Raw genomic sequence first — 27,498 nt, forward strand, 5'->3', positions numbered from 1 at the left:
AAAAATAAGGTGACCATATGTGCATGGGTTTATCTCTGGGCTTTCTATCTTGTTCCATTGATCTATATTTCTGTTTTTGTGCCAGTACCATACTGTCTTAATTACTGTTACCTTTGTAGTATAGTCTGAAGTCAGGGAGCCTGATTCCTCCAGCTCCATTTTTCTTTCTCAAGATTGCTTTGGCTATTTGGGGTCTTTTGTGTTTCCATACATATAAGGTTGATTTTTAAAAGACACAATGCTAGACCATATTCTTAGATGCGACAGACATAAAAGTACTCCGTCAACTCGCTATTAAAGTTTCTAAATGCTCACTAAATTTCTGTAAACTCTTCCTCTCCCACGGATAACAAACAGTTCGCCACCGGCTGTGGCCCACAGACCACACTTTTGAGTAGCATGGCCCTATCCCACTTTGCCAACTCTTTAGTTCTTTAATAGACATCCCTGCAGCCTTACCTTGCAGAACTAGGATGGAAAGCTGCCAGGCGAGAGAAGGGGAGGCTCTGAAGAGAGCCCGGGGTTACTGGGTCTTGAATACCGGCTTGCGAGACAGCCGCAACACCCGGTACGTGTTGAGGCCCGGCACGTCGAAACCGGGGGAGAGCCCGTGGTGGTCCAAGGGGTAGAAGTTGACGAGCTGCCCGTGCTGGGCCTCGAGGGACAGCCAGGAGTCACCCAGCGGCAGCGCGCACGGAAACTCGCGGGCCACATGCAGCTGGAAGACGCGGCCGCGCAGGTGGCGCAGCGCCAACGTGCGGAACGCCGGGGGCACCAGCGCCTCCACGCGGGGCCCGAACTGGCGCAGGCGCAGCTCGCCCGCCGGCCCGGCGCGCACTTCGTAGAAAGTCAAATTGGCAAAGGTGAAGTAGCCGGCGAAGGGTCGCGCGCTGGGCGGCGGAGCCGGGCTGAGCGTGGCCTCACGAAGGGCCCTCTCCATAGCCGGCAGGAGCACGTCGTAGGCCTGAGCCACCAGGTCAGGCCCTGGCGGCCTCGGCCCCGCCAGGAGCAACACGAGGCCCAGGCGCAGCGGCGGCACCAGGGAGAAGGTGGCGGCGTAGCCGTCCAGGTCACCGTCCTTGCGCACCACGCGGTAGCCCTGCTGCGCATGGAACTCCCACGGTGTGCCAGTCTCGTTGGCGAAGTAGGCTCCCGGGCAGGCCAGCAGCGGCGCCAGTAGTGTCTTAGCCGCGTCAGGCCGCAGAAGCCGCTGGGGCCTGCTGCCCAGGAGCACCATGGCCAGCTTGGCCAGGTCAGCAATGGTGGAGTACATCTGGCCCGATGGGCGGTACCAGCCCAGGTCGTACAGCGGCGCCGGCCGCCCGCTGCCATAAAAGCCAGCTGCCAAGCGGGCACGCACAGGAGGTGTCAGATCGAAGCCTGTGTCTTCCATCCCCAGAGGTTCCAGCACGTTCTCCAAGATCCAGTGCTGGTAGTCACCCTGGGCAGTGTGGGCTGCCAGGACATGGGCCAGAAGCGAGAAGGCCAGCGTGCTGTAATGGCATCTGGAAGAGGAGGGGTGGAAGCTAGGATGCAGCCTAGGATGGACATCTCCAGGCCCTAAATAAACCCTTCCCACCTGCTCAGACTGTCTGCAAAGCCATCAGAGTTTCATTGGACTGGCTGGACAGGGAAGGAACCTGCTTCACTGCATTGGAGATGGTCAGACCCAGCAGAGACCTCAGAGATCACTGAGTACAACTCACTATTCTACCTCTGGAAAAAGGAAGGCCCAGAGAGGAGCAGAGAATTGCCCAGGGTCACACAGCAGGTTGGAGAAGACCTAGGCTTGGCAATGCACCTGGGAAAGTGGTAAAACAAATCTTCTTGGTCCTTTACATTTTAGTATAATTTTCTTTATCAAATGGAAAACTAGAGTCTCAGACTGGTAGGTTCGGGTGGGGGGATAATGATAGTGATCATTTAGCCCATGGACAACAAATAGGAGGCAGGATTTCACCCCTCCCTTGCCAGACATAAATAATCCATAAGAAGTCTCTTTTCTTTCCCAGAGCAGATGCAGTTTCAGAATCTCTAATAAAATAGTGACTCAGGGGACTTCCCTGGTGGCTCAGTGGTTAAGAATCTGCCTGCCAAGGCAGGGGACGCGTGTTCCAGCCCTGGTCTGGGGAGATCCCACGTGCCGAGGAACACCTAAGCCCATGCACCACAACTACTGAGCCTGCGCTCTAGAGCCCGCAAGCCACAACTACTGAGCCCGTGCACCACACCTACTGAAGCCCACACACCTAGATCCCATCCTCCACAACAAGAGAAGCCCACCACAATAAGTCCGTGCACCACAAGGAAGAGTAGCCCCCGCTCGCCGCAACTAGAGAAAGCCCTCACACAGCAACGAAGGCCCAACGCAACCAAAAAATAAATAAAATAAAAAATAAAAATAAAATAAAATAGTGCCTCAGGAAGGCACAAGAATGGGTGAAAATGCACAAATCCTTTTAGATATTCCTGAACTCTAGCCCAACCTCCTTTTTCTTACAGATAAGAAAGGTAAGGTTCACAGAGGCAAATGCTTCCTCCAAGGTCACTCAGGAGGTTAGTGACAAAGCTGGAAGGAGGACTCTAGCCTACAGACGCCTAAGTTTTACCTGGATTCTTTCTTCCCTAAGAGAAGTGGGGCCTCAGGTTCAGCATTTGGAGAAACAGAGTGGCAAATTTGGAAAAAGAGTACTGCCGGGGCTTCCCTGGTGGCGCAGTGGTTGAGAATCTGCCTGCCAATGCAGGGGACACGGGTTCGAGCCCTGGTCTGGGAGGATCCCACATGCCGCAGAGCAACTAGGCCCGTGAGCAACAACTACTGAGCCTGCGCATCTGGAGCCTGTGCTCCGTAACAAGAGAGGCCGCAATAGAGGCAAGCGCACCGCGATGAAGAGTGGCCCCTGCTTGCCACAACTAGAGAAAGCCCTCGCACAGAAACGAAGACCCAACACAGCAAAAATAAATAAATTAAAAAAAAAAAAAGAGTACTGCCCAGGTCCTGGAAGGGGACATCTGAGGCGGGGGAGTGCCACTGTCCTCTGTCCAGCTCCACAGCCCCACTGCTCCAGAAGCTGGGCTTCTCTGTTCAGTGGCTGGCTACACCAGCTATCCACTCCCTATCTCATCAGCATCCCATTTATTTCCAGCACTTGGCAAAGTCTGTATTTATCTTGTTTATCTGTTCACTGATAAGAATGATCACTGTTCACTCAGAAGAATGCAAACTCCAGGAGGAGGGACCCGGTTGGATTCGTTTGCTGCTATATCTCAGTTTAACATATTCCAAGCACAGAGTAAGTGTTCAATAAATGTTGAGCTGATTAATGGGAAAAACATGAGATTCAAACAGGACTGGATCTGGGCCCAGCTCCCTGCTGCCTTGCTCTGCCATCCCTCTATGGTCCTCAGTCCCCCCAGCTGTGGAACAGGGGTTGTCATCAGTGATCTGCGAGGTCTTTCCTGGCTCTGACCACCTAGGATGAGATGACATAGGTTCTCTCCCAGGAGGGGTATGTCACCTTGTGAGGTTCCTAACATTGGTAGGGCATCAGGGCTCACTGCTCACCTGGTTCCTGGGTCTGCCACCAGCACATCATCCTTGAGCAGGTTCAGGGCCTCCTGGGTGCTGCCCCTCCACAGCAGCGAAGTGGAACGGAGCCTTCGGGGCAGCCCTAGGGAGGAGCAGCGGTCAGACCTGCTGGGTCAGCTGATGGTGGGATGATGGGCCCTGGCTGTACCCCCTCCCCCACCTTCCATGAGTTGAGAGATAACAACAAAATCACCTTTAAAAAAAAAGCTCTAGCATGGACTCTAATCCTGCCTGTGTTTCACTGGGCAAGCCATTTAACCTCTCTGAGCCAGAGTCCCCTCATCTGTAACATGAGGGAAATAATTGCTATGTCATATGGCTGGTGTGAGGATTTGGTGAAATCAAATGCTTAGCATGGTTCCTGGTCATAGTAATTGCTCAAAAAATAATTGTTATCATCAACCATAGATATTTGATTCCATAGAATTCTTGAGGTCACTGCCCAAATAGATTTTGTGGAACTGGCTGCTCTGGCCACTTGGAATTTTCTGTTTATTGGATGTGACAAGTATTGAAGGGATCACAGGATTAGGATTCTTCCCACCCATTCACTCAACAATAGTGTTCAAGCATCTCTTTCGTGCCAAAGACTGTTCTGGGTACTGGAATTCAGTAGTGAACAAAACAAAGTCCCTGCCCATGTGGAGTCTGCATTCTAGCAGAGGAGACAGCCAAGAAGCAAATAAATATTCATGCTGTGGAGGGAAATAATTCCATGTATGAAAGGAGGGATTGTTATTTTATACAGAGTGGTCAGAGGAAGGCCTCACAGGGTAGGTGACCCTTGAGCAGGTGAGAACTCGAGGAGGTGAGGGAGAGAGCCACACAGCTCTGTGAGGAAAGAATGTCTCGAGCAGAGGAAAGAGCAGGTACAAAGGCCCTGAGGCAGTAATCTGTTGGCATGTTTGAGGATCAGCAGGAAAGAGCCAGTGTGGCTGGCGAGGACTGAGAAAAGGGGAGACTTTGGAGGTGAGAGATATTGGGGTGCAGGCACCAGATCCTGTAGTGTGCTATAGGCTAGTGCAAAGACTTGGCCTTTTCTCTGATTGGGATGGGGCCACTGTAGGGTTTTGAGCAGAGGAGCGATGTGATCTGACATATATCAAGGTTGCTCTGGCTGCTACGTGAAAACAGACTTTGGGGGGCAATGGCAGACACCAGGAAGCCTGTAAGGGGACTTGCAAAAATCCATGTCTAAATGCTGGTGGATTGGATGAGTGAGGAGTGGTTGGATTCTGGACATATTTTGATAATGGAGCCAACAAAATTTGCTACTGGAGGAGATGTGGAGGGCGTGGGAGTGAGAGAAATTAGGGATAACTAACTCCAGGCTCTTGGCCTGAGCAGCTGAGGGATGGAGTCCCAAGTACTGGGTTTAAATTCTGACTCTAACACTTCTTGCTGTGTGGCCCAAACCATATGCTTTACCTCTCTGAGCCTCTACTTTCTCACCTTGAAGTGGGCTGAAGTACCTGCAGTGATTTCCCTGTGAGGTGTTACAAAACTTAACTAAGAATGGATGAAAAGCTCCAAGAATGGGAGAAAGCTCTAGATTAGGGTGAAGGTCAATCATAAAAGATACTGGGAACGTATAACAGAGTCATTCAAGCAGCTGTATGCTCAACTGGTGGGCTTTGGGACACGTAGGGTGAGCTTTTTTGTTTGTTTTGGGGAGGTTGCATTTTTCTTAATTTATTTATTTTTATTTATTTTTGGCTGCATTGGGTCTTCGTTACTGCATGCAGGCTTTCTCTAGTTGCGGCGAGCGGGGGTTACTCTTCGGTGCGGTTGTGGGCTTCTCATGGCGGTGGCTTCCTCCTGTTGCAGAGCATGGGCTCTCGGTGCACAGGCTCAGTAGTTGTGGCACATGGGCTCAGTAGTTGTGACTCGCGGGCTTAGTTGCTCCACAGCATGTGGGATCTTCCCGGACCAGGGCTCGAACCTGTGTCCCCTGCATTGGCAAGCGGATTCTTAATCACTGCGCCACCAGGGAAGCCCGTGTAGGGCGTTTTTAAACTGACCACAAACACAGAGCCCTGTGCTGAGTCCCTTGGGTACAGCTGAAGAAGAATCCACAGTGTACCCCTAGAGGGAGCCCTGGGGTCAGGTTATAAACAGGAGTGTATTTAATAGGAGGCTCATGGAGCAAAAGCCTCAGAGCCTCTCACCTGTGTGACGGCTTCCAAGGCCTGTATCCAAGTTTGAATTCATAATATTGTATTTTTAAAGAGGACCCCCAAATTATATCTATATCAGACCTCCATAAACCTAGGTCTACCCTTGGCTGTAATAACCAGAGCTACATTGACAAGCACCTGCTGTGTGCCAGGTACTCTGCTAAGTGCTTGACATTCATTAGCACATTTAATACAGCAAAATACCATGAACCAGTCCTTTTACAGAGTAAAACAAGGCTCAGAGAGGTTACGTGACTTACCCAAGATCACACAGCTGGAATTAATTTCAGTGCTCATGCCCTTAGCCACTAGGCCGCCCTCCCCCAAGGCTCTGATCCTGTCCTGCCTGGACGACTTCAGGAGGTTCCATTATCTGGCAGAGCCTCAGGTTCACCATCTGCTAATGGGAGTGCTAACCAGCCATGTCCATAGACTGAGACCTCAGGCCTGAACGCACTTTGTAAAATGGTGAAATAGTAGGCACTTATGATGGATTCCTACCATCTAGAGTTGATGGGTTGGTGACTGCAAATATGAACAATAGAAGGCATTTTGGGGTGGTGCAGCTGGTGCCTGCCTTCTCCTCCTAGGCTGGGTCAGTCACCATGCAGCACAGCCCCCCTCCCACCCATTCCTGCCCAATTCCTGTTCACTGGCTTTGTCTTCCAGTATCCCAGCCTGCCCTTCCCCTTCCACCATGTAGATTTCATCTTGGCTTGTTAGTACATCTTTTATTATCATCATTATTATTATATAATTTGTTTTTAATAACTAATTCATTTACATGATTCAAAAGTCCAAAGACACCAAAGGGTATACAATGAAAAATTTTCCTCCCACTCTTCTCCCCAGCCACCAAGTTCCCCTCCCTGGAGGCAGCCCAGTGATTCAGTCCCTTTCCCTTCCAAAAATATGTGATACACATTTTTATATATATACCTGTATATATACACACACACATAATATATGTGTATATAAATATATGTTATATAACAGGTACATTACAAATGGATTATACATATACATTCATATACATATATACATTATATGTGTATATATTATTTATTCATATGGTAGCTACAGTATATGCTGTTATGAGCTTTTTTACCCACTTAAGATTGTATGTGCATCTCAGTACACAAGGAACGTTATTACCCATTTTTTTAGGGCTACAATAGTATCTGATTGTATAACTGTGTCATAGTTGATTTAGTTACTCCCTTATTTATATTTAGGTTGTTTCAATCTTTTTTTTTCACTATCACAAACAGTGCTGTAGTAAATAACTGTGTACATACCTCATACCGCACATGTGTGAATACATCTGTAAGAGAATTTCCTAAAAGTGTAATTGCTAAGTCAAAGGATATATACATTTTTGTGATAGGTATTACCAATTGCCCTCCACACAGGTTGCACCAATTTTTTTTTCTTTTTTTTTGGCCGTGCAGCACAGCACGCGGGATCCTAGTTCCCCGACCAGGGATCAAACCTGTGCCCCCTGCAGTGGAAGCACAGGGTCTTAACCACTGGACCGCCAGGGAAGTCCCAAGTTGCACCAATTTAAATTTCCACCACTGATGTATAAGAGGGCCTATTTCACCATAACTTCACCAACTCAGTACACCCACCATCATGACCTTTACCAATCTGATAAGAGGAAAATGTCTCTCAGGAGATTTAATTTGCATTTATTTTGTTAGGAATGAGGTTGAGCATCTTTTAATATTTTTTAATATTCTTAAGAGCCATTTATATTCCTTTTCTGTGAACTGTCTGTTCTGTTCCTATACTTTACCCATTTTTCTGTTGGGTTCTTGGTCTTTGTAATGGTTTATATATTAAGGGAAATTAACGTATAATTGTAGAATATATATTATATTCAAATTATATATAAAATACATAATTTATAGAATTGTCAACAAATATTCACTTGTTGACTTGTTGTTGATCTAATAAGCAGATCTTGACCTGTAGCTTGCTTTTGACCTTCCAACAGCTCCTCATTTGTCCACTTGACCTAAATTCCCAGGTTTCACCTCAGTTTTTAACTCACCCGATCTTTCTACCCCTGGCCCACCACCCAGGAAGGATGAGAGGGAGCTATGGCCAGTTCAGGAAGCAGAGCAGAGAGTGGGCCCAGCCTGGCTGGATGAGAACCTGCTCCTTGGTTCCCCTACCTGAAATGGTTTGGGCTGAGCTACATTAAGTTCAGAGCCACTCACCTGAGAGCTGGCTGGCCATCCTTCGGAGGGTGACGGGTGAAGGCCTTGGGGCTGGGCCCACCTCCTCCAGACCATCCATCAGGCTCTTTTGTTCGGGGGCTGATGCCATGCCCAGTGGGTTGTTAATGGTGAAGGTGCCGGCGTACCGCTCCAGAGGGTCATCTAGAGAGGCCACGATGCCCTCCTCCCACAGGCGGTACAGCATCAGCACGGGAAAGATCTTGGAGATGCTGGAGATCCTGGACAATGTGGGGGGCACAAGGGTGCAGAGGGCATCCTGTTGGCTTCACAACCCACCTCCACCCTGCACCCCCAGCCTCCAACTTTCTAGTATAATTAGGAAAGCACTGAGTCCACCCTTATTCAGCATCTCAGACAGAAATCCACCAGCCTCTGTAGAATGCTTTTGGGATGCTTGAGAACTTACCAGGGGCAGTGGGGCTGGGCCAGATGGACACTCTCGAGCACCTCCCCCATGCCAGGCCCTTCACCAGGCACTTCCCTCTCTGGGACAGACCTGGGTTAGGATCCTATCTCTGCCTCTCACCAGCTGAGTTGCCTTGGGCAAGTGCTAGACCTTTCTGAGATTCCGTTTCATTGTCTGTTTTATGGGTTGTAGAAAGGATCGAACAAGACTGTGCTTGCAAAGTGCCTGGCAACACACCTGGAAGGTAGTAAGTGCTCAGTAAGTGATAACAAATATAATTGTTGCCCTGTGCCTGGCACATAGCAGGTGCAGTGTGAATGGAAGCCCTGCAATCCTCACAGTATCTCAGGGAGCAAATGTGTTCACTTGGTGCTGTGAGCTTTGAGGATCCTACAGGCAGCACCCAGGAGGGGAGACTCTGGGTGTGCAGCAGATTGTCCCAAGTTGCTTCCATCTGGGCCACCGCTGCCAACTGGCAGAGACCCAGGTCGAGGGCCCAGGAACTGGTTACGGTTCTTTAGTGACACGTGGAAGGGGTTTGGGACATTCGTGGGACATAAGGGGGCCTTTTCTAGTTTGGGAGGCATTAGGATAAGGGCTCTCCAGAAGAGATTCCTTCCTGACTTGTTACCACTGTGGTGTGACGTTAGACACTCACTGGTCCTCTCTGGACCTCAGTCTCCTCATCTATAAAATTGCCAAGACTTAATAAAGGACCCTGGCAGCTAAGACCCCCAGTCATGATTCTCTTGAGTCCCCCTACCTCCTAAGTCCCCCTTGTCCTACCACCCTTCGACCCCTCCACAAGACCCTGGTGGTCCCCCAGCTGACCGGTACATGGTGTACTCATTGGGGGGCCCAGAAGCTGGGTCTGAACCATTCTTCCTCCCAAAGTTCCCGGTCCAGAGGACAGTGTCGTTGTGGATGACAACTGCAGACATAGCAGCCAGGCCTGGGGCAGACAGTGCCTGGCGCAGGATCCTGTCCACCTTGGAAGAGAAGAGCGGGTGGCTCAGAGTACAGGTGCAGAGACTGGCCCCTCTCCCCACCCACAGGCCCCATGTGGTTCTGTACACCGTGCCATTCACGTACCACACCTTGTACACAGCACCCCCTGCCTGACTCCCCTCCATTCTCTCCCCCTAGTGGTTGGAAGGGAGCCCAGTGAGCCTCCAGACCTCAGGTTCTCAGACCTTGTCCCATGTGGTGGGGACCCCACCCAGCTGCAATCAGAGTAGATCCCCTGGAAACTGTTCTGTATATAAGTTTTCCTCATAAGACTTTTGTTCAAAGAAACATTTCCTTGAAAATACGTAAGAGGAAGGAGGGGTTAAAACCCCTGATTTAATCAAACCTGTGTCTGATGCCCTAAAAAACCTCCAACAAGCTGAGTCTGACCCCCTAGTGTTGGGGGATTCAGTATTTATAGAGGGCTCCTAACACTGTCTTTGAACATTTATTGAAAATACCTCATTATTTTCAGTTATGTAGTATAATGATGGTGATTAACAGCTAACATTTACTGGACATTTACAACATGCCAGACACAGTATAAAATGATTTTCATACATTGTCTCACTTAATCCTCATAAGTCATTGCTTATTTCTCCCCATTTTACAGGTGAGAAAATTTGAGATATGAAGTGACTTGCCCCGGTGGTTAATGGCTAGTGGAATCAGGATTAGAACCCTAGGCTAACTCCAGCACCTCCTTGCCAAGAGATTTTACATTCCCTGAATTGAGCTCAGTCTACCTGTAGTTTCCACCCCTGCACTAACTTTGCCTCTCTGTGCCTCAGTTTCCTCCTCTTTAGCTAGGGATTCACAAGGTGGTAACATAGAGAAGTTAGCACAGTGCGTGGCATGTACCAGGTGCTCACTAGAAGGCTGCTATGGTTATTATTGTTGCTTTATTTTTTTTTAATTACTCTGACCCCTGGGAGCCAAATAGCACGCTTCTGCTCTCTCTCCTTCACAAAAGCTTTTTGTGTATTTGCAGGCAGTGATTATGTCTCTCTGCACTGGCCCACGCCTGCTCTTATGTGGACACATCACCCTCCTTCCCTTCAGCTGTTCCTCGGATGAAGTTTCAAACCATCTCCCACCACCACCACCAGGCTGCTGCACATACACTTCTGATCTGTGTCTCCTAAGGTGAGTGACCCAAGTGGGTAGGGTCTGAATGGCAGAATGGCACAGACAAGAGCTGGCTGACAGCCCCCTCTAGTGTTAAGCCATTCTGCAATGGTAAAAGTTGTGTTGTGGGGTCTTTAATAATCTTTCAATGGCCTCTGTGATCCTCTCCCATCTCATCTTTCTCCACCCCCACTTATGGCCCCACCAGACTGAATTTCCTCTCTGTATATGCCTCATACTGACTCTGCTGCCTCTGGGCCTTTGCACACGCTGTTCCCTCTATCTAAAGCACACCTTTCACACCCCCAAGCTCCCTCATTATACACACACATATCCTCTGGGTATCTACTCCTTGTTCACCTCTCAGTTTAGACACCACTTCCTCCAGAAGCCTTCCCTGACCCCAAGTCCAGTTCCTTTGTGTCACCATGTACCCTAAACTTTCTCTAACCTCACTCTTACCCCTGTGTTATAAATGTTTACTATCTTGACTGTTCCAAGACTAGTAGCTTCTTGAGAGCAGGACAGTATCTTCTCCTGCCATAACCCTGGTGTGTAGCGCAGAGTAAGTGCTCAAGAATTATATGTTGGGAGGCATGCCTGGTGGTCCAGTGGCTAAGACTCTGCACTCCCAATGCAGGGGGCCTGGGTTCGATCACTGGTCAGGGAACTAGATCCCACACGCTGCAACTAAAGATCCCGCATGCATGCCACAGCGAAGATCCCGTGTGCCACTACTAAGACCCAGTGCAGCCAAATAAATAAATTAATTAAAAAAAAGAAGAATTATATGTTGAATGAATGAATGAATGCATGCCACTACCAGCGCAGAGGATATGCCCTCCCCTTCATCAACCGGGCCTAGCCCACGCAGCCAGTTCTCTCCTGGATCATCACTGACCTTTTTCAGGGCCTCCTTCAACACGGGGAGGGGGTGGGCCAGGGGCACAGGCTCAGGGTGCTGGGGACACATCCTCATGGGGGCAGAAGTCACCTCTGGTCCCAAGGAACCTGGAGGGAACATCACATGGTGAGTGGAGGGCAGAGATCAGGTTAGTAGTCTAGGGGCCATCGCCCACTGGGTCTTCTCCCACTTCTGGGTGATCTCAGGAGGCAGTGGAAGGTTTAGAGAAGAGTGGTTCTTGTACTCTTGGGGGGTTCTCACACCCTTACCACCCCACACTATCCTTAGAGGATGCAGGGAGGTCTGGAGGCCGTTGTGATGGTCTCACAGGCTGAATCCTGCCCTGCCCTTCCCAGGTCCACACCTTCCCCCTGCGGTTCCAAGAAAGCCACACACCTGGACAAAAGTAGGATGGGACTCAAACCCTAATGCCCGGATGCACAGCTCTGGGGATGAAATGAGTTGTTCCTGGTGGTTTAAGCCTGAAGCCTAAGTGGGGCCCTGAGTCCACTTCTCCACCCAAATATATAATCAGAACTGGAGAAAGGGGAACAGTAGAGACGTGGCTGAGCCTGCCCCACAGAGCTGGAACTTGTCTAAGTCTGCTGACCACATGGAGGGAGGAAGCTCCTCATGCAAAGAGAGAAGGGCTACCAACAGGCACCTGTGGCCTGATTGGTGTCTCGAAGGCCAAGCAGCAGGTAGTGAGTGTGGGACTGTGCTGTCTCCTCTTGGGCATGCTCTGCCCTTTGCCCCTGGCTGCCCATGGCTGGTACCTTGTGGTGAGGCTGTGCCATGTGGGAGGGCTGGCCCTAGGGCATGAGCCTGGCATTACCAGCAGTGGTGGTTCATTTGTTGAGCCTTGACCAGCCCAGGATGGAGAGACCAAGAAATGGCAGCTGCTGTCCGTGGACACGTGGACATGTTCCTCCCGGGGTCTTAGATATAGCTGGGGCAGTGCCTTTAAAGGGAGGTAGGGCCTGGAGATCCCACCTTGGGGGCCAAAGGAAGAGCAAGAGAAACACTGTTTTCACTTTTGGGGGGACCCTGAGTTTTACCCCTGGAGTCGGTGGCTTAAGGAACCCCCAGTGGTATTAGATCCTCAGTTACTACAGAAGGGCATCGAGGTGCAGAGGGGTCACATGACTGGCCTGAAGATGCACAGTTAGTGAGAGCTGGAGTCAGAATGGACGCCAGAGCTTCTGAGTCTGAATCTTATGGTCCTCCCTCCTGCCTCAGATCAGGAGTGGCAGCTCAAAGCCCACAGGGACCTCCAGGGATGGGGGGAAACTCAAGGATGTTCCTGCACTCACCGGTCTTCAGCTTGGGGAGGTAATACTGCCACAGGAAGCAGCCAGTCATGAGCACAGAGAGCACGAAGAAGAAGCTGCAGGAAACTGGGAAGAGCCACTTCTTTTTCACTTTCAGCAGGCTGAGCTGCCGGCCAGCCTGCAAGGCGAAGGACAAAGCACACCCCCAAGGGGGTCAGCAAGAGGGAGGAGAGAGGGACCCCTGCCCTGGCCCCTCCTATGCCTTAGGTTCCCCCAGACATCAGGAGAGCCCACAGCTTGGGGTAAGTTTCACACCTGTAAAACCAAGGGCCTTCCCAGTATTGCCCCTTCAACAGCTCTGCCCCATAGGTACCTCTGCACCTCTGTGCCTTTGCATAGCCTGTTCCCTCTGCAGGGTGTGCCCTCTCTCTCCTGTGTACTTAGTGGAACCTCTAAGACGAGCTGAAATGCCACCTCCTCCATGAAGCCTTCCCCAACTCTCCTCACCCAAGTCCCCAACAGGGCAGTAGGCACAAGGCTCCGTTGTGGTGCAAATCCAGCTTTCTCTCTAATACAGTTGTTCTACAACTGTTAGCTGATCCACCTTACGGAGTGTGAGTTCTCCAAGGGAGAGGCCACTTCCTCACTCTCTGTCCTCCATGGCCTCTGGTTTATCCTGGTTGCTCGGTACATGTTGTGGGTCCTGAGAACACAGGACAAGTCTTCCCAGGAGACTCGCTTCGACCCATGCCTCGCCAAACACCCGCTTTCCCAAGCCTCCACCAGCGGTGTGTTCTTGCAGCGGGCCTGCGTAAGGCTCCCAGTGTGTGGCTGGTGTCTCCCAGCTGTGGCTGGTCTCATCGCCACGCCCCCCATGTTTCTCTGCCAAGTGAGTATAAAAACCGTTGCAGTGAAAAGGACCTGCCTGGAGAGCTCAAGAAAGGGTGGAGCTCAGAGAAATGGGGCCTTTTCCTCAGACAGGTGCAGGGGGCTGAGCAAGTGCGGCTTGGGAGGTGGGCGAGGGCAGGAAGCAGGGAGCACAAGACGACGAGACCAAGGCCTAAAGTCCAAGAGAGGGAGGAGGAAGAGGCCGCGTGGGGAGGTGGCAAGGAATCTAAAGAGAGAGTGTGTGTGGCAACCTGGCCCCCAAGAAGAACCGTGTATTCCCTCACAGCCAACTTAGAATCCTGGAAACACAGTACCACCTCCAGTTAGTGTCCCAGACACGGCGCTAAAAGCCTTTTAAGAGGCGCATCATGGCACCCTGTGAGGTAGGTGCCCTTAGTGCCCTGATGTTACAGATGAGGCTCAGAGAAGTTAAGTGACTTCCCCAGGGTCGCACAGCTAGTTGCAGAGCTAGCATTTGATCTCTGTCTGTGGCCTGCTCAACCAAAGTTCTGGAAGAGCCTTCACAGTCATTTGTTGAACCTTCTCATTTCCAGGTCGGCAAACTGAAGTTACAGGAAGGAAAGGACTTGTCTAAAAAATAATAAACATCATATGTTGAGTGCCAGGTTTAAGCCTGGCCCTGTGCTATTCACATAACAGGTATTATCTTACCACATTTCATAGTCTGTTCATGAAGTTGGTTTGGGAACTTTCATTTTAGAGGTGATAAAATGAGGCTCACAGAGGTTAGGTGACTTGCTCAAGGTCACAGAGCAAGGCAGTGGCAAAGCTGGGATTCAGATCCAATCTGCCTGACTCTCCACCTTTATGTCTTAATGTGTCATGTCTCTTTTGAACTATCTTCATTGCTGCTGTAACCTAAATTGTGATGTGAAAGGACTCTTCCCTGGTCTCCCCTAATCCTTCTCTGTCCCTCCTAGAGGGCCTGCAGAATGAGAGAACTGGGAAGGAATTCAAGATTCAGGACCCTTGTCCCAGGATTGAGGGCCCTGTTTCATTTATTCATCCTTTCAACAACTCTATATTGAGCATCTACTAGATGAGAGGCACTGTTCCAGGCCCTGGGGGCTCAGCAGTGTACCAGTATCAGAATTCCTGCCCTCGGGGAGCTAGCATGCTGGTGTTTAAGGCCTAGCTCTCCTGGCCAGCCCAACTCTGCACAATCTCTCTGCTGTGCTCAGTGGCTGACCTGTGCTCAGGGCGTGGTGAGGATTTGCTGAGTGAGTGGGTGAGAGTAGTACAGATCATCAAAGAGTGAGAATCAGCCAGCTGCTGGAGAGCTGGGTCTCAAACTCGGGCCTCTGAAATGTTCAGTCACAGAAGATACCCTTGCAAAGCAAAACCCACATTCAAATCCAGGATACATCACCCTAAGACCCATAAAACCTTTGGCAACTCCCAGTTTCTTCATTTGTAAAGTAGGAAAGGTAATACCCTTGCAAAGTTGTTTTGAGACAAAAAACATAGAAAGCACCTGTGTGAGGGGCAATATTCTAAGGACTTTAATGTATATTATACACATTAAATCATTTAACTCTCACAATATCCCATGAGACAGTATTATTATTATCACTAGTTTACAAGTGAGGAAGCTGAGTGTCACATATGCTAAGCCATTTACCCAAAACCACACAGTATTATGTGGCAGAACTGGACCTTGAACCCATACAGGGTGGCTCCAGAATCTGGCATCCTTAACCACTAGGCTATCTCTACTGACCCTGGTGAATGAGATGACATATGCTCACACAAAAATGTGTACTTGAGGGCTTCCCTGGTGGCGCAGTGGTTGAGAGTCCGCCTGCCGATGCAGGGGACACAGGTTCGTGCCCCGGTCCAGGAAGATCCCACATGCCGCGGAGCAGCTAGGCCCGTGAGCCATGGCCACTGAGCCTGTGCATCCAGAGCCTGTGCTCCACAACGGGAGAGGCCACAACAGTGAGAGGCCCGCATACCGCAAAAAAAAAAAAATGTGTACTTGAATGTCCATAGCAACATTATCATAATAGCAAAAAAGTGGAAACAAACCAAATGTCTATCAAATGATGAATGGGTAATCAAAATGTGGTATATCCACTGGAATATTATTTGGCCATAAGAAGGAATGAAGTAGTACAACATGGACGAACCTTGAAAACATAGTAAATCCAGCCACAAAAGGCCACGTGTTATATGACTCCATTTATATTAAATGTCCAGAATAGGCAAATCCATAGAGACAGAAAGTAGATTAGTGGTTGCCAGTGGCTGGAGGTATAGGGGAATGGGGAGTGACTGGTAAGGGATAGTTTTCTTTTGGGGGGTAATGAAAATATTCTAAAATTGATTGTGGTGCTGGTTATACAACATTGTGAATATGCTAGAAACCACAGAATTCTACACAAAATTGGTGAATGTTATGGTATGTGAATTATATCACAATAATGATTTTTTATAATAGTACCTACTTGTATTCAGTTGCAAGGATTAAATGAGTTAATATTTATAAATCACTTAGAACAGTGCTGGGCACATGGTAAACACTATATAATGCATTAGCTATAATTGAATGCCTACTATGTGCTAGGCACTGAGCCAGATATTAGAGATATACTGATAAACAGGGAAAAAATGTTTCATACCCTATTGGGGATTACACTTTTCAGAGGAGGTGGGTATTAACCAAATCTTGCATTCACTATTCTTTCCCCATCTCCCTTTCCAAGGGCTCCTCCTTCCCCTCTGTCCTACAAACATAGTGTACCTGGCTTCCCTCCTCCTCTTTCCTCAGTACACACACAATCCCTAGGTGACAAATTACCAAATCAGAAGTGGAAGAGGGCCACCACTACAGATCCTACAGGAAAGTATTGTGAACAATGTTATGCCAATCCATTTGACAATTTAAATGACACGGACAGGGCCTCCCTGGTGGCGCAGTGGTTGAGAGTCTGCCTGCCGATGCAGGGGATACGGGTTCGTGCCCCGGTCTGGGAGGATCCCATATGCCGCGGAGCGGCTGGGCCCGTGAGCCATGGCTGCTGAGCCTGCGCATCCGGAGCCTGTGCTCCGCAACGGGAGAGGCCACAACAGTGAGAGGCCCGCGTACCACAAAAAAAATAAATAAATAAATAAATAAATGACACGGACAAATTTCTTGAAAGACGTAATTTCCCCAGGTGATCTCAAGGCACAAGGATACCAGCCATGTGCTAATGATTACTGATTCTACAGCTTCTGCCCAGCTCTCTCCCCTGAACTTGAGACTACCATTTTCAACTGCCTACCAGATATTTCCACCTGGAAGTCCCCACACCTCTGAAACCAACATACAGGGCAAAACTTGCTTATCTTCCCTCCTCCTCCTTCTCTAATATTTTCAACATCACTTTATGGCACCTGCTTCCACCAAGTCACACAAGCTAGAAATTTCAGGGTCTTCCCCTGGTCCCTCCTTGCCCCTCAATCCCCACCCCCAGCCATTCACCAAGCCCTGCTGGCCTGTTAAGTTCATGAAATATTTCAAGCATAGAGAAGAATAGATGGAGAATATAATGAGCACCCACCATCCAACTTTGTTAAATCTTAACATTTTACCGTATTTTCCTCATATTTAAAAAATACTAGGGACTTCACTGGTGGTCCAATGATTAAGACTCCGTGCTCCCAGTGCAGTGGGCCTGGGTTCGATCCCTGGTCAGGGAACTAGATCCCACATGCCGCAACTAAAAATCCCACGTGCTGCAACCAAAGATGCTGCGTGCTGCAACCAAAAAAAGGGAAAAAAAAATCCTGCGTGACACAACTAAAGACCTGGTGCAGCCAAATAAATAAAATTTTTAAATAATAAAAAATTTAAAAAATTTAAAATACTATGTTACTTATTTAGTCTGTTGTCTATTCATCCCATCCCATTAGAAAACAGGGACTTTTTTGGTTTCATTCACTGTACTATTCCCAGTGACTAGAACAGTCCCTGGAACATAGCAGTCCCTAATAAATATTTGTTAAATGAATGAATGCATGAAAATAAAACATTGTAGGTAGAGTTGAAGCCCTCTGTCCCCTTTGCAGATCTCAGTCTTCTCCCCCTCTCCCCACATGTGACACCCATTCTGATCTTGGTGTTTACCATTATCATGCATGTTTTTATTCCTTTACTATGTGTTTATGGATCCATAAGCAACACATAGTATTGTTTTTCACATTTTAAAACTTAAATAAATGACATCCTACTGTATTATCCTCCTTCAGCTTACTTTTTTTCCAATTTGATACATGTAGTTCTGGATTATCCATTTTAACTTCTATAGAGTATGCTGGGTATGACTATACTTCATAGTGTAATAGTTAGAGCATGGACACTCTGGGGCCAGGCTGCCTTAAAGACGTGAGTATTTTATACATTTGAGTTGGGAGTGAAATATCTGGGTGGTAAGATATGGCCATCTTCAGCTTAACCAGATACTGTCCAGTTGCTCTCCAAAGTTGTTCCAATTTATACTTTCACCACCTGTGATTCTCATTCCTCCTTTTAGTTTGCATTTTCTTGATTACTGATAAGGCGGTGAGTGTCTCCAGCACCAAGATCTTGGCTTTGATGCCTGCAACACCTGGCACTCCACCTGGCTCTGGCAGGTTCTCAGGAAGTATATTTTGAACTTTATGTTGTCCTGAAAGTTGAAAGACTTGGGTTCAAATCTCAGCCCTACCTCCTGAGTCAGTTATAACTCTGGACAAGTCCCTTCCCCTCTCTGAACCGCCACTTCTTTAACTGTTGGAGAGGGCTGGGTTATTTACAAAGAGTTTACTTTTACATCTGGAAACCTCATTTGACTTCAAAAGTATCTTCCAGCTATAGAATTTAGGGTTCACATTAAAGCCATTCTTTTTTTGTTTTGTTTTGTTTTGTTTTTGTTTTTGTTTTGCAGTACATGGGCCTCTCACTGTTGTGGTTTCTCCCGCTGCGAAGCACAGGCTGCGGAGCACAGGCTCCGGACACGCAGGTTCAGCGGCCATGGCTCACGGGCCCAGCTGCTCCACGGCATGTGGGATCCTCCCGGACCGGGGCACGAACCCACGTCCCCTGCATTGGCAGGCGGACTCTCAACCACTGTGCCACCTGGGAAGCCCTAAAGCCATTCTTTATTCATAATTTCTAAAGATCGGAAAAGTCCCTCAACTGGTGAATGAATAGACAAACTATGGTACATCCATGCAATAGAATACTACTCAGCAATGTAGAGGAACAAACTATTGATATACTCAATCATGCGGATGAATTTTAAATACATTATGCTAAGTGAAAGAAGCCAGACTCAAACGGCTACAGACCATAGGGATTTTCCTGGTGGTCCAGTGGCTAAGACTCTGCACTCCCAATTCAGGGGGCTCAGGTCAGGGAACTAGATCCCACTTGCCACGACTAGGAGTTCTCATACTGAAACTGAAGATCCCACATGCCACAACTAAAGATCCCACATGCCTCAACTAAAGATCCAGCATGCAGCAACAAAGATCTGGCATGCCACTATGAAGATGTGGCCCGCAGCAACAAAGATCCCATGTGCTGGAATTAAGACCCAGTGCAGCCAAATAGATAAACAAATAAATTTAAAAAACATTTTTTAAAAAAAGGCTACAGACTTTATAATTCCATTTTCATAACACTCTGGACAAGGCAAAACTTCAAGGACAGAAAACAAATCGATGGCCACCTGGGAGTAGGGATGGTATAGACTACAACAGGGCAGAAGGGAATTTGGGAAGGTGATGAAACTGTTCTCTATCCTGATTGTGATGGTGGTTACAGGGCCATATGTATTTGTCAAAACACATGGAGCTGTACACCTAAAAGAGTGAATTTTAATGCATATAAACTGTACTTCAGGTTTTTTTAAACGAAGCCATTAAAGATCCCGAGAGCATTAGGTTGTCTCCACCTGGGTGTCAGAGGAGTGACACCAGACACAAGTCTGTGCCTCAGCCGCAGGAGTGAATGGGGAGGCTCTCTGGCATTGCCGTGGGTTTGTGTGGGAGGGGAGTAAGAAGGTGCCCCTCTTTGAGCATGAGCAAAGGGCCACTGGGGCAAGCCCTGTGAGGGTGCCCTGGTCGAGGGCAGCCTGATCTCACTTAACAAGTACCTGTGGCACAGCATCATCCTCTCATTTTCAGGAGCAGAATGAAATTCACAGATATTCGATGACTCAATGAGGTCATGGGCAGTGGATGATGGAGCTGGGATTCTAGCCCTGTCTATGCATCCCCCCCACCCCAACATGTGACTGGGTTCTCTGCATCCCCAATGTGCAGCCCTCCTCTGGGGCCCAGCCTCATCTCATGTCTGTCTCCAGTCTCAGAATTTATTCCAATAGACACAAAGGTGGGGTCAGTATTTAATGTCGAAGGTGCTCACCAGCTGCTCATATTGGCACTTGCAGATGTCACTTGGCATCTCTCCCCTCTCTCTTCCCAGCTGGAAAACGCTGGCGGAGGGGTTGCTCAGGGAGATCCAGGCTCTCCCAAACCCCACCCATAACGCGGGTCACCCAGCTCCTTCCCCTGGTGGTCTGCAGCCCAGAAACCTTCACCTTTTTTCTCCTGACTGGCCACTCTGGGACAGCACTCCCTGTCCAGTCATTCATTCAGAATACAATCTCCAGGATCTGGCTGTGTGCTGGGCACAGTGCTACGCCCTTTGGCTAACATCTGTCCCTCATGGAGCCGGCAGGATGGTGAAGAGGTCAGACACAAGGGCTCTGGGGCCTGGGACTTGATTCTGGCTGTGCCCTTATTAGTTGTGGACCAATGACTTCCCCTCTTTGAGTCTCAGTTTCCTTGTCTGTATAATGAGAATGGCCATCATTCCTACACCTCATAGAATTTAGATGAGGGTAAATGAGAAAATGCATGCAAAGCCCTTTGAAACTAGCTACTCACAGACTGGTAGCTAGTGTGGTCATAATAATTTCTCTGGGAGAGAGATGTAAACCAATCATGTCAGAGGACTCTGGGGGCTCTGAGGTACCCATGAGCTCAGCCTCGGGGTGGGAGGGGGAGGAAAGCTTCATTGAACAGGTAGTTGGGGATGAGTTGGGGGCACTCCAGTCAGGGCCCTTGAGACAGAAAAAAGAAGAGGATCTGTTTCTGGTTTGTTTTGAGAATTTGATGAGTTAATACACAGCAAACACTTGAAATGGTTCCTGGCCTGCGGTACAAACTCTAGAAACGTTAGTGATGACAATGAAGGTGATAGAGGGGTGATTTATGATTTAGGTCAATGTTTGAAGCAAGCCTTTGTGGGGCTATGCCTCACCTGGGTCTTCATTCTCTCCATGGCGTGGAAGATTCCAGCCCCTTGAGGAGTCAGCTCTATAGCCCAGGAGACCCTGTGAACAGGAAACTGAGTCAGTGCAGTGAAGGCAAAGAGAGGTCCTGGAGGCTGGAAAAGAGAGGAGGGGGCTGGAGAAATGCAAGAAGACAAGGATGGGGGATTTGCACCCAGAAGTCCTCGCTGTTTCCCGGACACTAATGCATCTTCCCATGTTGTTTCCCCATCAGACTATGAGGTTTTCTAGGGTAGGGACCATGTCTCCATTTCATGAAGCTCCACCTCAAAGGCAAGGGGAAACAAACTCAAAAAAACCCCAACTGTACAGGTCTGCCCAGTCTGTCCTGATTTCAGCACTCAAAGTCCCAGACCCCTCAGTCCAGGGGAAACTGGGACAATTGGTCACCCTCCCTGCCATTGCCTCTGCTTCCAGCTCCTCCTCCTTCTTCAAGCCTCAGAAACAACCCTGTCAGACCCGTGGGTGCTTGGTCCCAACTCACCCTCTTCTGGAAGACTCAGGAAGGACGGGGCAAATCAGACCCAGCCATGGTTGGCCAGTGCCTCTGGGAGCCCCCGTGTTCCAGGGGACAGGAATGACATCCTGGGTTCTGAGGCGCAGGCTTCACCCAGGCTCCCCAGGGGCTGGCAGATGTGGCGCCTGATTTCCCAGCGCTAATCCCTCCGTGTGTCTTACGCCATAGGGATTAGTTGCTGGGGTCCCCGAGCAGCCGGGAGGGGGGCACATCTGTCAGGGGGACTGTGTGGTGCCACGTGACCCAAAATGCTCCAGGCTAGCGGGCAAATGTATGCTCTCTCCAGAAGGAGTGTCTGCCAAGCCCAGTGTGCGTGGGAGAGATGATGGGAACTGCCAGGAAACAGCCTCGGCCCGACCCACAGGCCTCCCAGTCCTGCCATCCCCCACACCAGCTCCTCAGCTACCTCTGAGGAGCCCTGGGCTCCAAAGAACACAGTTTGAAGACCACTGGGATCAGCCTAGTTGTTACATATTAGGATAACTTGGTTCAAATCCCAGTTCTATAACTACCTGTGTAGCCTTGGGCAAGTCAGGCCCTCTTTGATTTTTCATCTATAAAATGGGGATGATATCTATGTTATTGTGAGGATTAAACTGCAATGTGTATGCAAAGCAGGATAGCCCAGGACCTCGCACCTAGTAAGGGTTCTGTTAAGGTTAGCTTCTTTTTATTTTATTTATTTATTTATTTATTGACTGCGTTGGGTCTTCGTTGCTGCGCACGGGCTTTCTCTAGTTGCGGCGAGCGGGGGCTACTCTTCGTTGTGGTGTGCGGGCTTCTCATTGCAGTGGCTTCTCTTGTTGCGGAACCTGGGCTCTAGGAGCACGGGCCTCAGCAGTTGCAGCATGCAGGCTCAGTAGTTGTGGCTCGTGGGCTCTAGAGCACAAGCTCAGTAGTTGTGGCTCACAGGCTTGGTGGCTCCGCGGCATGTGGGATCTTCCCAGACCAGGGCTCAAACCCGTGTCCCCTGCCTTGGCAGGAAGATTCTTAACCACTGCGCCACCAGGGAAGTCCCAAGGTTAGCTTCTTTTTATAACTTGGGTTTTATGCCACAACTTTAGAAAGTCACTATCCACTGATTTTAGTTGGCACAAAAGAGAAAATATATTTGCCTTCTTGGCACCAGATATGGCTGCACATTGGAATTACCTGGCGAGCTTGTAAAAACCACTAGTCTGGATCCCACCGCCCCAGAGGTCCCCAGGGGTGCGGCCCAGGGCATCACGATTTTTTGAAAACTCCTCAGTGTGTGGTTAAGGTTAAGAATCATTGCCCCAGACCACTGTGTTTCCATCTCATTCTAAATGAATGTAGGAATAGCCTGGGCATCAAGTTAAACTGCAGGTTCTGAGTCAGTGGGTTAGGGTGGGACCTGAGAGTCCATTTCAAACAACTCCATTCTGGTCTGTGGACCACAGTTTGAGGAGCAAGCCTCCTCTGCAATTCAAGGATTGCGCCAGCTTCTACTTCATTATCTCAATAGGACATCACAATTGCCTCCCAGCCACCCTGTGGCTTGAATTATTCTATTTTGCTTTATGCTCAGGGTCAAGTATGTGAATGGTGGAGGCAAGACTTCTGGATCTTTTTTTGTGTGTGTGGCTGTGTTGGGTCTTCGTTGCTGCACGTGGGCTTTTTTTTTTTCTCTAGTTGCGGTGAGCGGGGGCTACTCTTCATTGTGGTGCGCGGGCTTCTCATTGCGGTGGCTTCTCTTGTTGCAGAGCACGGGCTCTAGGCACGCAGGCTTCAGAAGTTGTGGCACGCGGGCTCAGTAGTTGTGGCTCGCGGGCTCTAGAGCACAAGCTCAGTAGTTGTGGCGCACGAGCTTAGTTGCTCCACGGCATGTGGGATCTTCCCCAACCAGGGCTTGAACCCGTGTCCCTTGCATTGGCAGGCGGATTCTTAACCACTGAGCCACCAAGAAAGCCCAGACTTCTGGATCTTATTCTGTATCCCCCAAGGCCAAAAATCTGGGCTGACCCGGAAAAGGGGCGTGATAAATTAGAGAAAGAAGAGATCTGAGGAATTTTGTCCAAGCTCCACATTGTATGGCTGGTGAAAGAGACTGTGAGAGGGGAGATGAATTGCCAAGGTCACACAGAAAACTTAGTGACAGCAATGGAACTGGAACCCAGGTTTTCTTTCCCATTGTAGCTGGCTGCTTTGTTCATCTTTAGTGAGGCTCTGAGCAGGCTGGGCAGCCTGCCTCTGGGTCACAGATTGAATGCAGACAGTGTGCCCCATATAGATGTTTACTGCCTTCTGTGTTACCCCCTGTGGTCTTCACAACAATCCCACGAAGCAGGTTTTATTCTGTCCCCCTTTGACAGTGAGGAAACTGAAGCTCTGAGAAGTGAAGTCCCCCGGAAGTGGCAGCACTGGGATTCCAACCCACGAGTCCTCTCTGCTTCCCAGACACTAATGCATCTCCCATGTTGTTTCCCCATCAGACTATAAGGTTTTCTAGGGTAAAGACCACGTCTCATTCTGGTTTGTGCTGCCAAACCAGGGCTAAATATCTGAATCAGTTAATCCACTCCAGGGTTCTGCATCTCTGCTGACAAGGACCCTCACCCCCAGGACACCAGCTCCTCTCTGGGAGTTCCTCCCTTGCCCCTTTCCCCAGCCCCAATGCAGCCATTTCTCTCCACCCAGACCAGCCCCTGCACTACCAAATTTAGCCAGACCAGAATCCATATCATGCCATAGAGGACAATGGCCACACAGTGGCACCAGATGCCCACATGTAAAAGCTTCCAGCCTCCTGGAAAGGATCATTTATTTAATCACGGAATGCTTCTCTCTCTCTAGGCATTTGTCCAAGGGCTTTCCATCCATGCACCAAGATAATCCCCGCAACAACCCCATGCATTCATTCTCTCTATAGATGAGAGATCATATTAGTCATTTGCTTAAATAACCTTCCAAGGCTGCCCACTGCTCTATGGAAAAATCCAAATTCTTACCTGCATAGTCTAACCCTACCCGCTGGACCCTTGAGTCAGAGTGCTGGGATTCAAAACCCAGCTCCACCACTTAGTATTTATGTGACCTTGGTCAGATTTCTTGGCTTCTCTTGGACCTCAGTGTGCTGATCTGTAAAATAGGGTAATGAAATAGAACCTACCCCCTTGGGGTGAGAGTGAGGATTACATGAGATAAGACACCTAAAGCACACAGTAAGTGCACACAGTAACCACTCTGATTACCATTAGACTTGGAGGGCTCCCCCTCACAATCCCATGAATCTCTCCTCTCTTCCCTTTTCTCCATCTCTCCTTCTCCCCACTTTTTTTTTTCTACTTTTACTCTCTCCCCTGCCTCTTCACCTATTCTAGCAGGGACAGCATGTTAAATAGTATATTAGAAAGCAATACATGCTATGGAAAAATAAGTAGAGCCAAGTAAGGGGAGGTAGATTATAGTATTAAATTGGGCGGTCAGGATGGCCTCCTTGAGAAAGAAATGTTTATCAAATCACCTAAGGGAAGTAAGGGAGTTAGGTATATGGACAACAGAGGAAGAGAGTCCATGGTAGGGTCTTAGGGTGAGAGTGTACAGAAAAGCAAAGAGGCCAGTGGCTGATTAAGTGAGGGACAGAGTAGAGGCGAGGTGGGAAAGGTAGCTGGGGAGCCAGGTCATGGAGAACCTCCCGGGCCACAGGAGGGACTATGATTCTCACGCTGAGGGAGGTGGGAGCTGTTGCAGAGTCTGGAGCAGAGTGGCATGACCTGACTTTTTTTTTTTTTAATAAATTTATTTATTTATTTATTTTTGACTGCGTTGGATCTTCGTTGCTGTGCACGGGCTTTCTCTAGTTGCAGCGAGCGGGGGTTACTCTTCGCTGTGGTGCGCGGGCTTCTCATTGCGGTGGCTTCTTGTTGTGGAGCATGGGCTCTGGGCATGTGGGCTTCAGTAGTTGTGGCACACAGGCTCAGTAGTTGTGGTTCGCGGGCTCTAGAGCACAGGCTCAGTAGTTGTGGCACACGGGCTTAGTTGCTCTGCGGCATGTGGGATCTTCCCAGAGCAGGGCTCAAACCCGTGTCCCCTGCATTGGCAAGCAGATTCTTAACCACTGTACCACCAGGGAAGACATGACACATTTTTAAAGGAGCCCTCCGGCTTCAGTGTTCAGAGCAGACTAGAGGGCAAGGGTGGGAGCAGAGAGACCAGGGCCTTGTTCCGCTGAGAGATGGTGGTGGCCTGGTGCACCCAGGCAGGGAGAATATCCAGACTCTGCATATGCTTCAAAGGAAGATCCAATAGGACTTGCCAATAAATTAGAGCTGGATATGAGAGAAGAAGAGAGGAGTCAGGAGCAGCTCCAAACTTTTTGGCCTGAGCAACTGGAAGCTGGGAATTGACTTTTACTATGAGATGGGGAAGCCTGCAGGTGGGAGGGGGTTTGAGCGGAGGGACAGAGTTCAGGATTGACCGTATGGATTTTGAGATGTCCGAGTGAAGGTGTGAAAGTAGGCAGTTGCACATTTGAGTCTGGGACTTAGAGGTCTGTAACGAAGACACAATTTAGAAAATCATTGACATGTAACAGGAGATGATATTTAAAGCTATTACCGGGCTTCCCTGGTGGCGCAGTGGTTGAGAGTCCGCCTGCCGATGCAGGGGACGCGGGTTCGTGCCCCAGTCCGGGAAGATCCTACGTGCCGTGGAGCGGCTGGGCCCGTGAGCCATGGCCGCTGGGCCTGCGCGTCCGGAGCCTGTGCTCCGCAATGGGAGAGGCCACAGCAGTGAGAGGCCCACGTATCGCAAAAAAAAAAAAAAAAAAAAAAAAAGCTATTACCAAGGGAGTGAGAAGGAGTAAAGAAGGGATCTGAGGACTGAGCCCTGAGGTCCAGGAGAGTACTGGGTGAAGTACTGAGTACTGGGTGAAGGTGAATATCACAAAGTCACGCAGCACAGGTGCAAATGGGACTTTACTGGAAAAACTTGGAGGCAGAGGGTCAGCCATTGAATGAGGCATTGGGTTGTCCGTCCAACCTCCTGTCATCATGTGGAGAGAGATATGGGGGTCAGGGCATAGCTGGAAACGTCCTGGAATGTGCTCCAGGAGAGGGACCCCTCATCCCCTTCACTACTTTTTTTGGCAAATGTGAGGTCAGTCTTGCAAGTAAAGAAGACGAGGTCTGAGCTCAGGTACCAGGGGAATTGTTTGCCGTGCTGAGGGCCCCTGGAGACCCCAGGGGAAGTAGAGACCATGTGGAATCATTTCTGCTTTGGGAAGGGAGGCCCCTCTGGAGCCCACCTGCTATCTCACTTCTAGGAACCTGGAGTGAGTACCCAGGGTCTTCCAGTAAAGTCCAAATTGTTTTTCCAAGGTCCACCCCCCTGACCTAGGGGCTCCTGAAACATAAGCCTGCCAAACGAGCATAGAAATCAACAAGGGGAGAAATCAGCTGAGCTTATAAGGCACTTCCAATGGTGTTGGCAATGCTGGAGGAGACATTAATGCTAGAGGGAGGCCTGGAGTAATAGTACAAAGCCCATTGTGGAGGCCTGAGCCATCTGGCCATGGAGTCTGTGCCAAGCCTGGGGAGAGAGCCCCAGGTTCAGATGGAGGAGTGGTCTGCAGGCATTGGACTTGCTCCTACAGTAGCTGCATGAGCTTCTTGACTTGTCTGAAGGTGTTAACCCAGAAGCAGCAGGAGATATTGGCCAGTGAGTGTGGTTACTCCCCTGGTTGGCCAGCAAATAGTCCAAAGCTATGTGGTTATATCCTCAGCTAAGGATTCATGATAACCTTGACAATGAGAACTCTGGCTGTCCCCATAGTAATTTCCTTTCTATGGTTCCACCTATCTAGGGGAGGAAAACCTGCATAAAATACGGAAACCCATGTACTTAATACCCAGGAGTGTCTTGTCAATGGTACCAGAGGCTGGTGCTGGGAATGTTGCCTTGCCCACAGATCTTGGGTTATTATGAAGGTTGATATGCGGGTGGCATTATGTCCAAGGAGAAAGCAAGGAAGGACCTATATCTAGAATACAAAACAGT

General features: G+C 49.2%; 1 protein-coding gene across 1 annotated transcript; it reads right to left on the reverse strand.

The window, feature by feature from the left end:
- Window positions 1–523: 523 nt before the first annotated feature.
- On the reverse strand, window positions 524–20,953 carry LACTBL1 (lactamase beta like 1; the record flags this gene model as incomplete). Its single annotated transcript, XM_079720149.1, has 7 exons — window positions 524–1,505; window positions 3,566–3,671; window positions 7,992–8,230; window positions 9,250–9,407; window positions 11,456–11,565; window positions 12,772–12,907; window positions 20,933–20,953. The coding sequence occupies 7 exons, from the start codon at window positions 20,951–20,953 to the stop codon at window positions 524–526; spliced, it is 1,752 nt and encodes a 583-aa protein (XP_079576275.1).
- Window positions 20,954–27,498: the final 6,545 nt, after the last annotated feature.

The sequence above is a fragment of the Hyperoodon ampullatus genome (genome assembly GCF_949752795.1).
Source record: "Hyperoodon ampullatus genome assembly, chromosome: 2".
NCBI lineage: Eukaryota > Metazoa > Chordata > Mammalia > Artiodactyla > Ziphiidae > Hyperoodon > Hyperoodon ampullatus.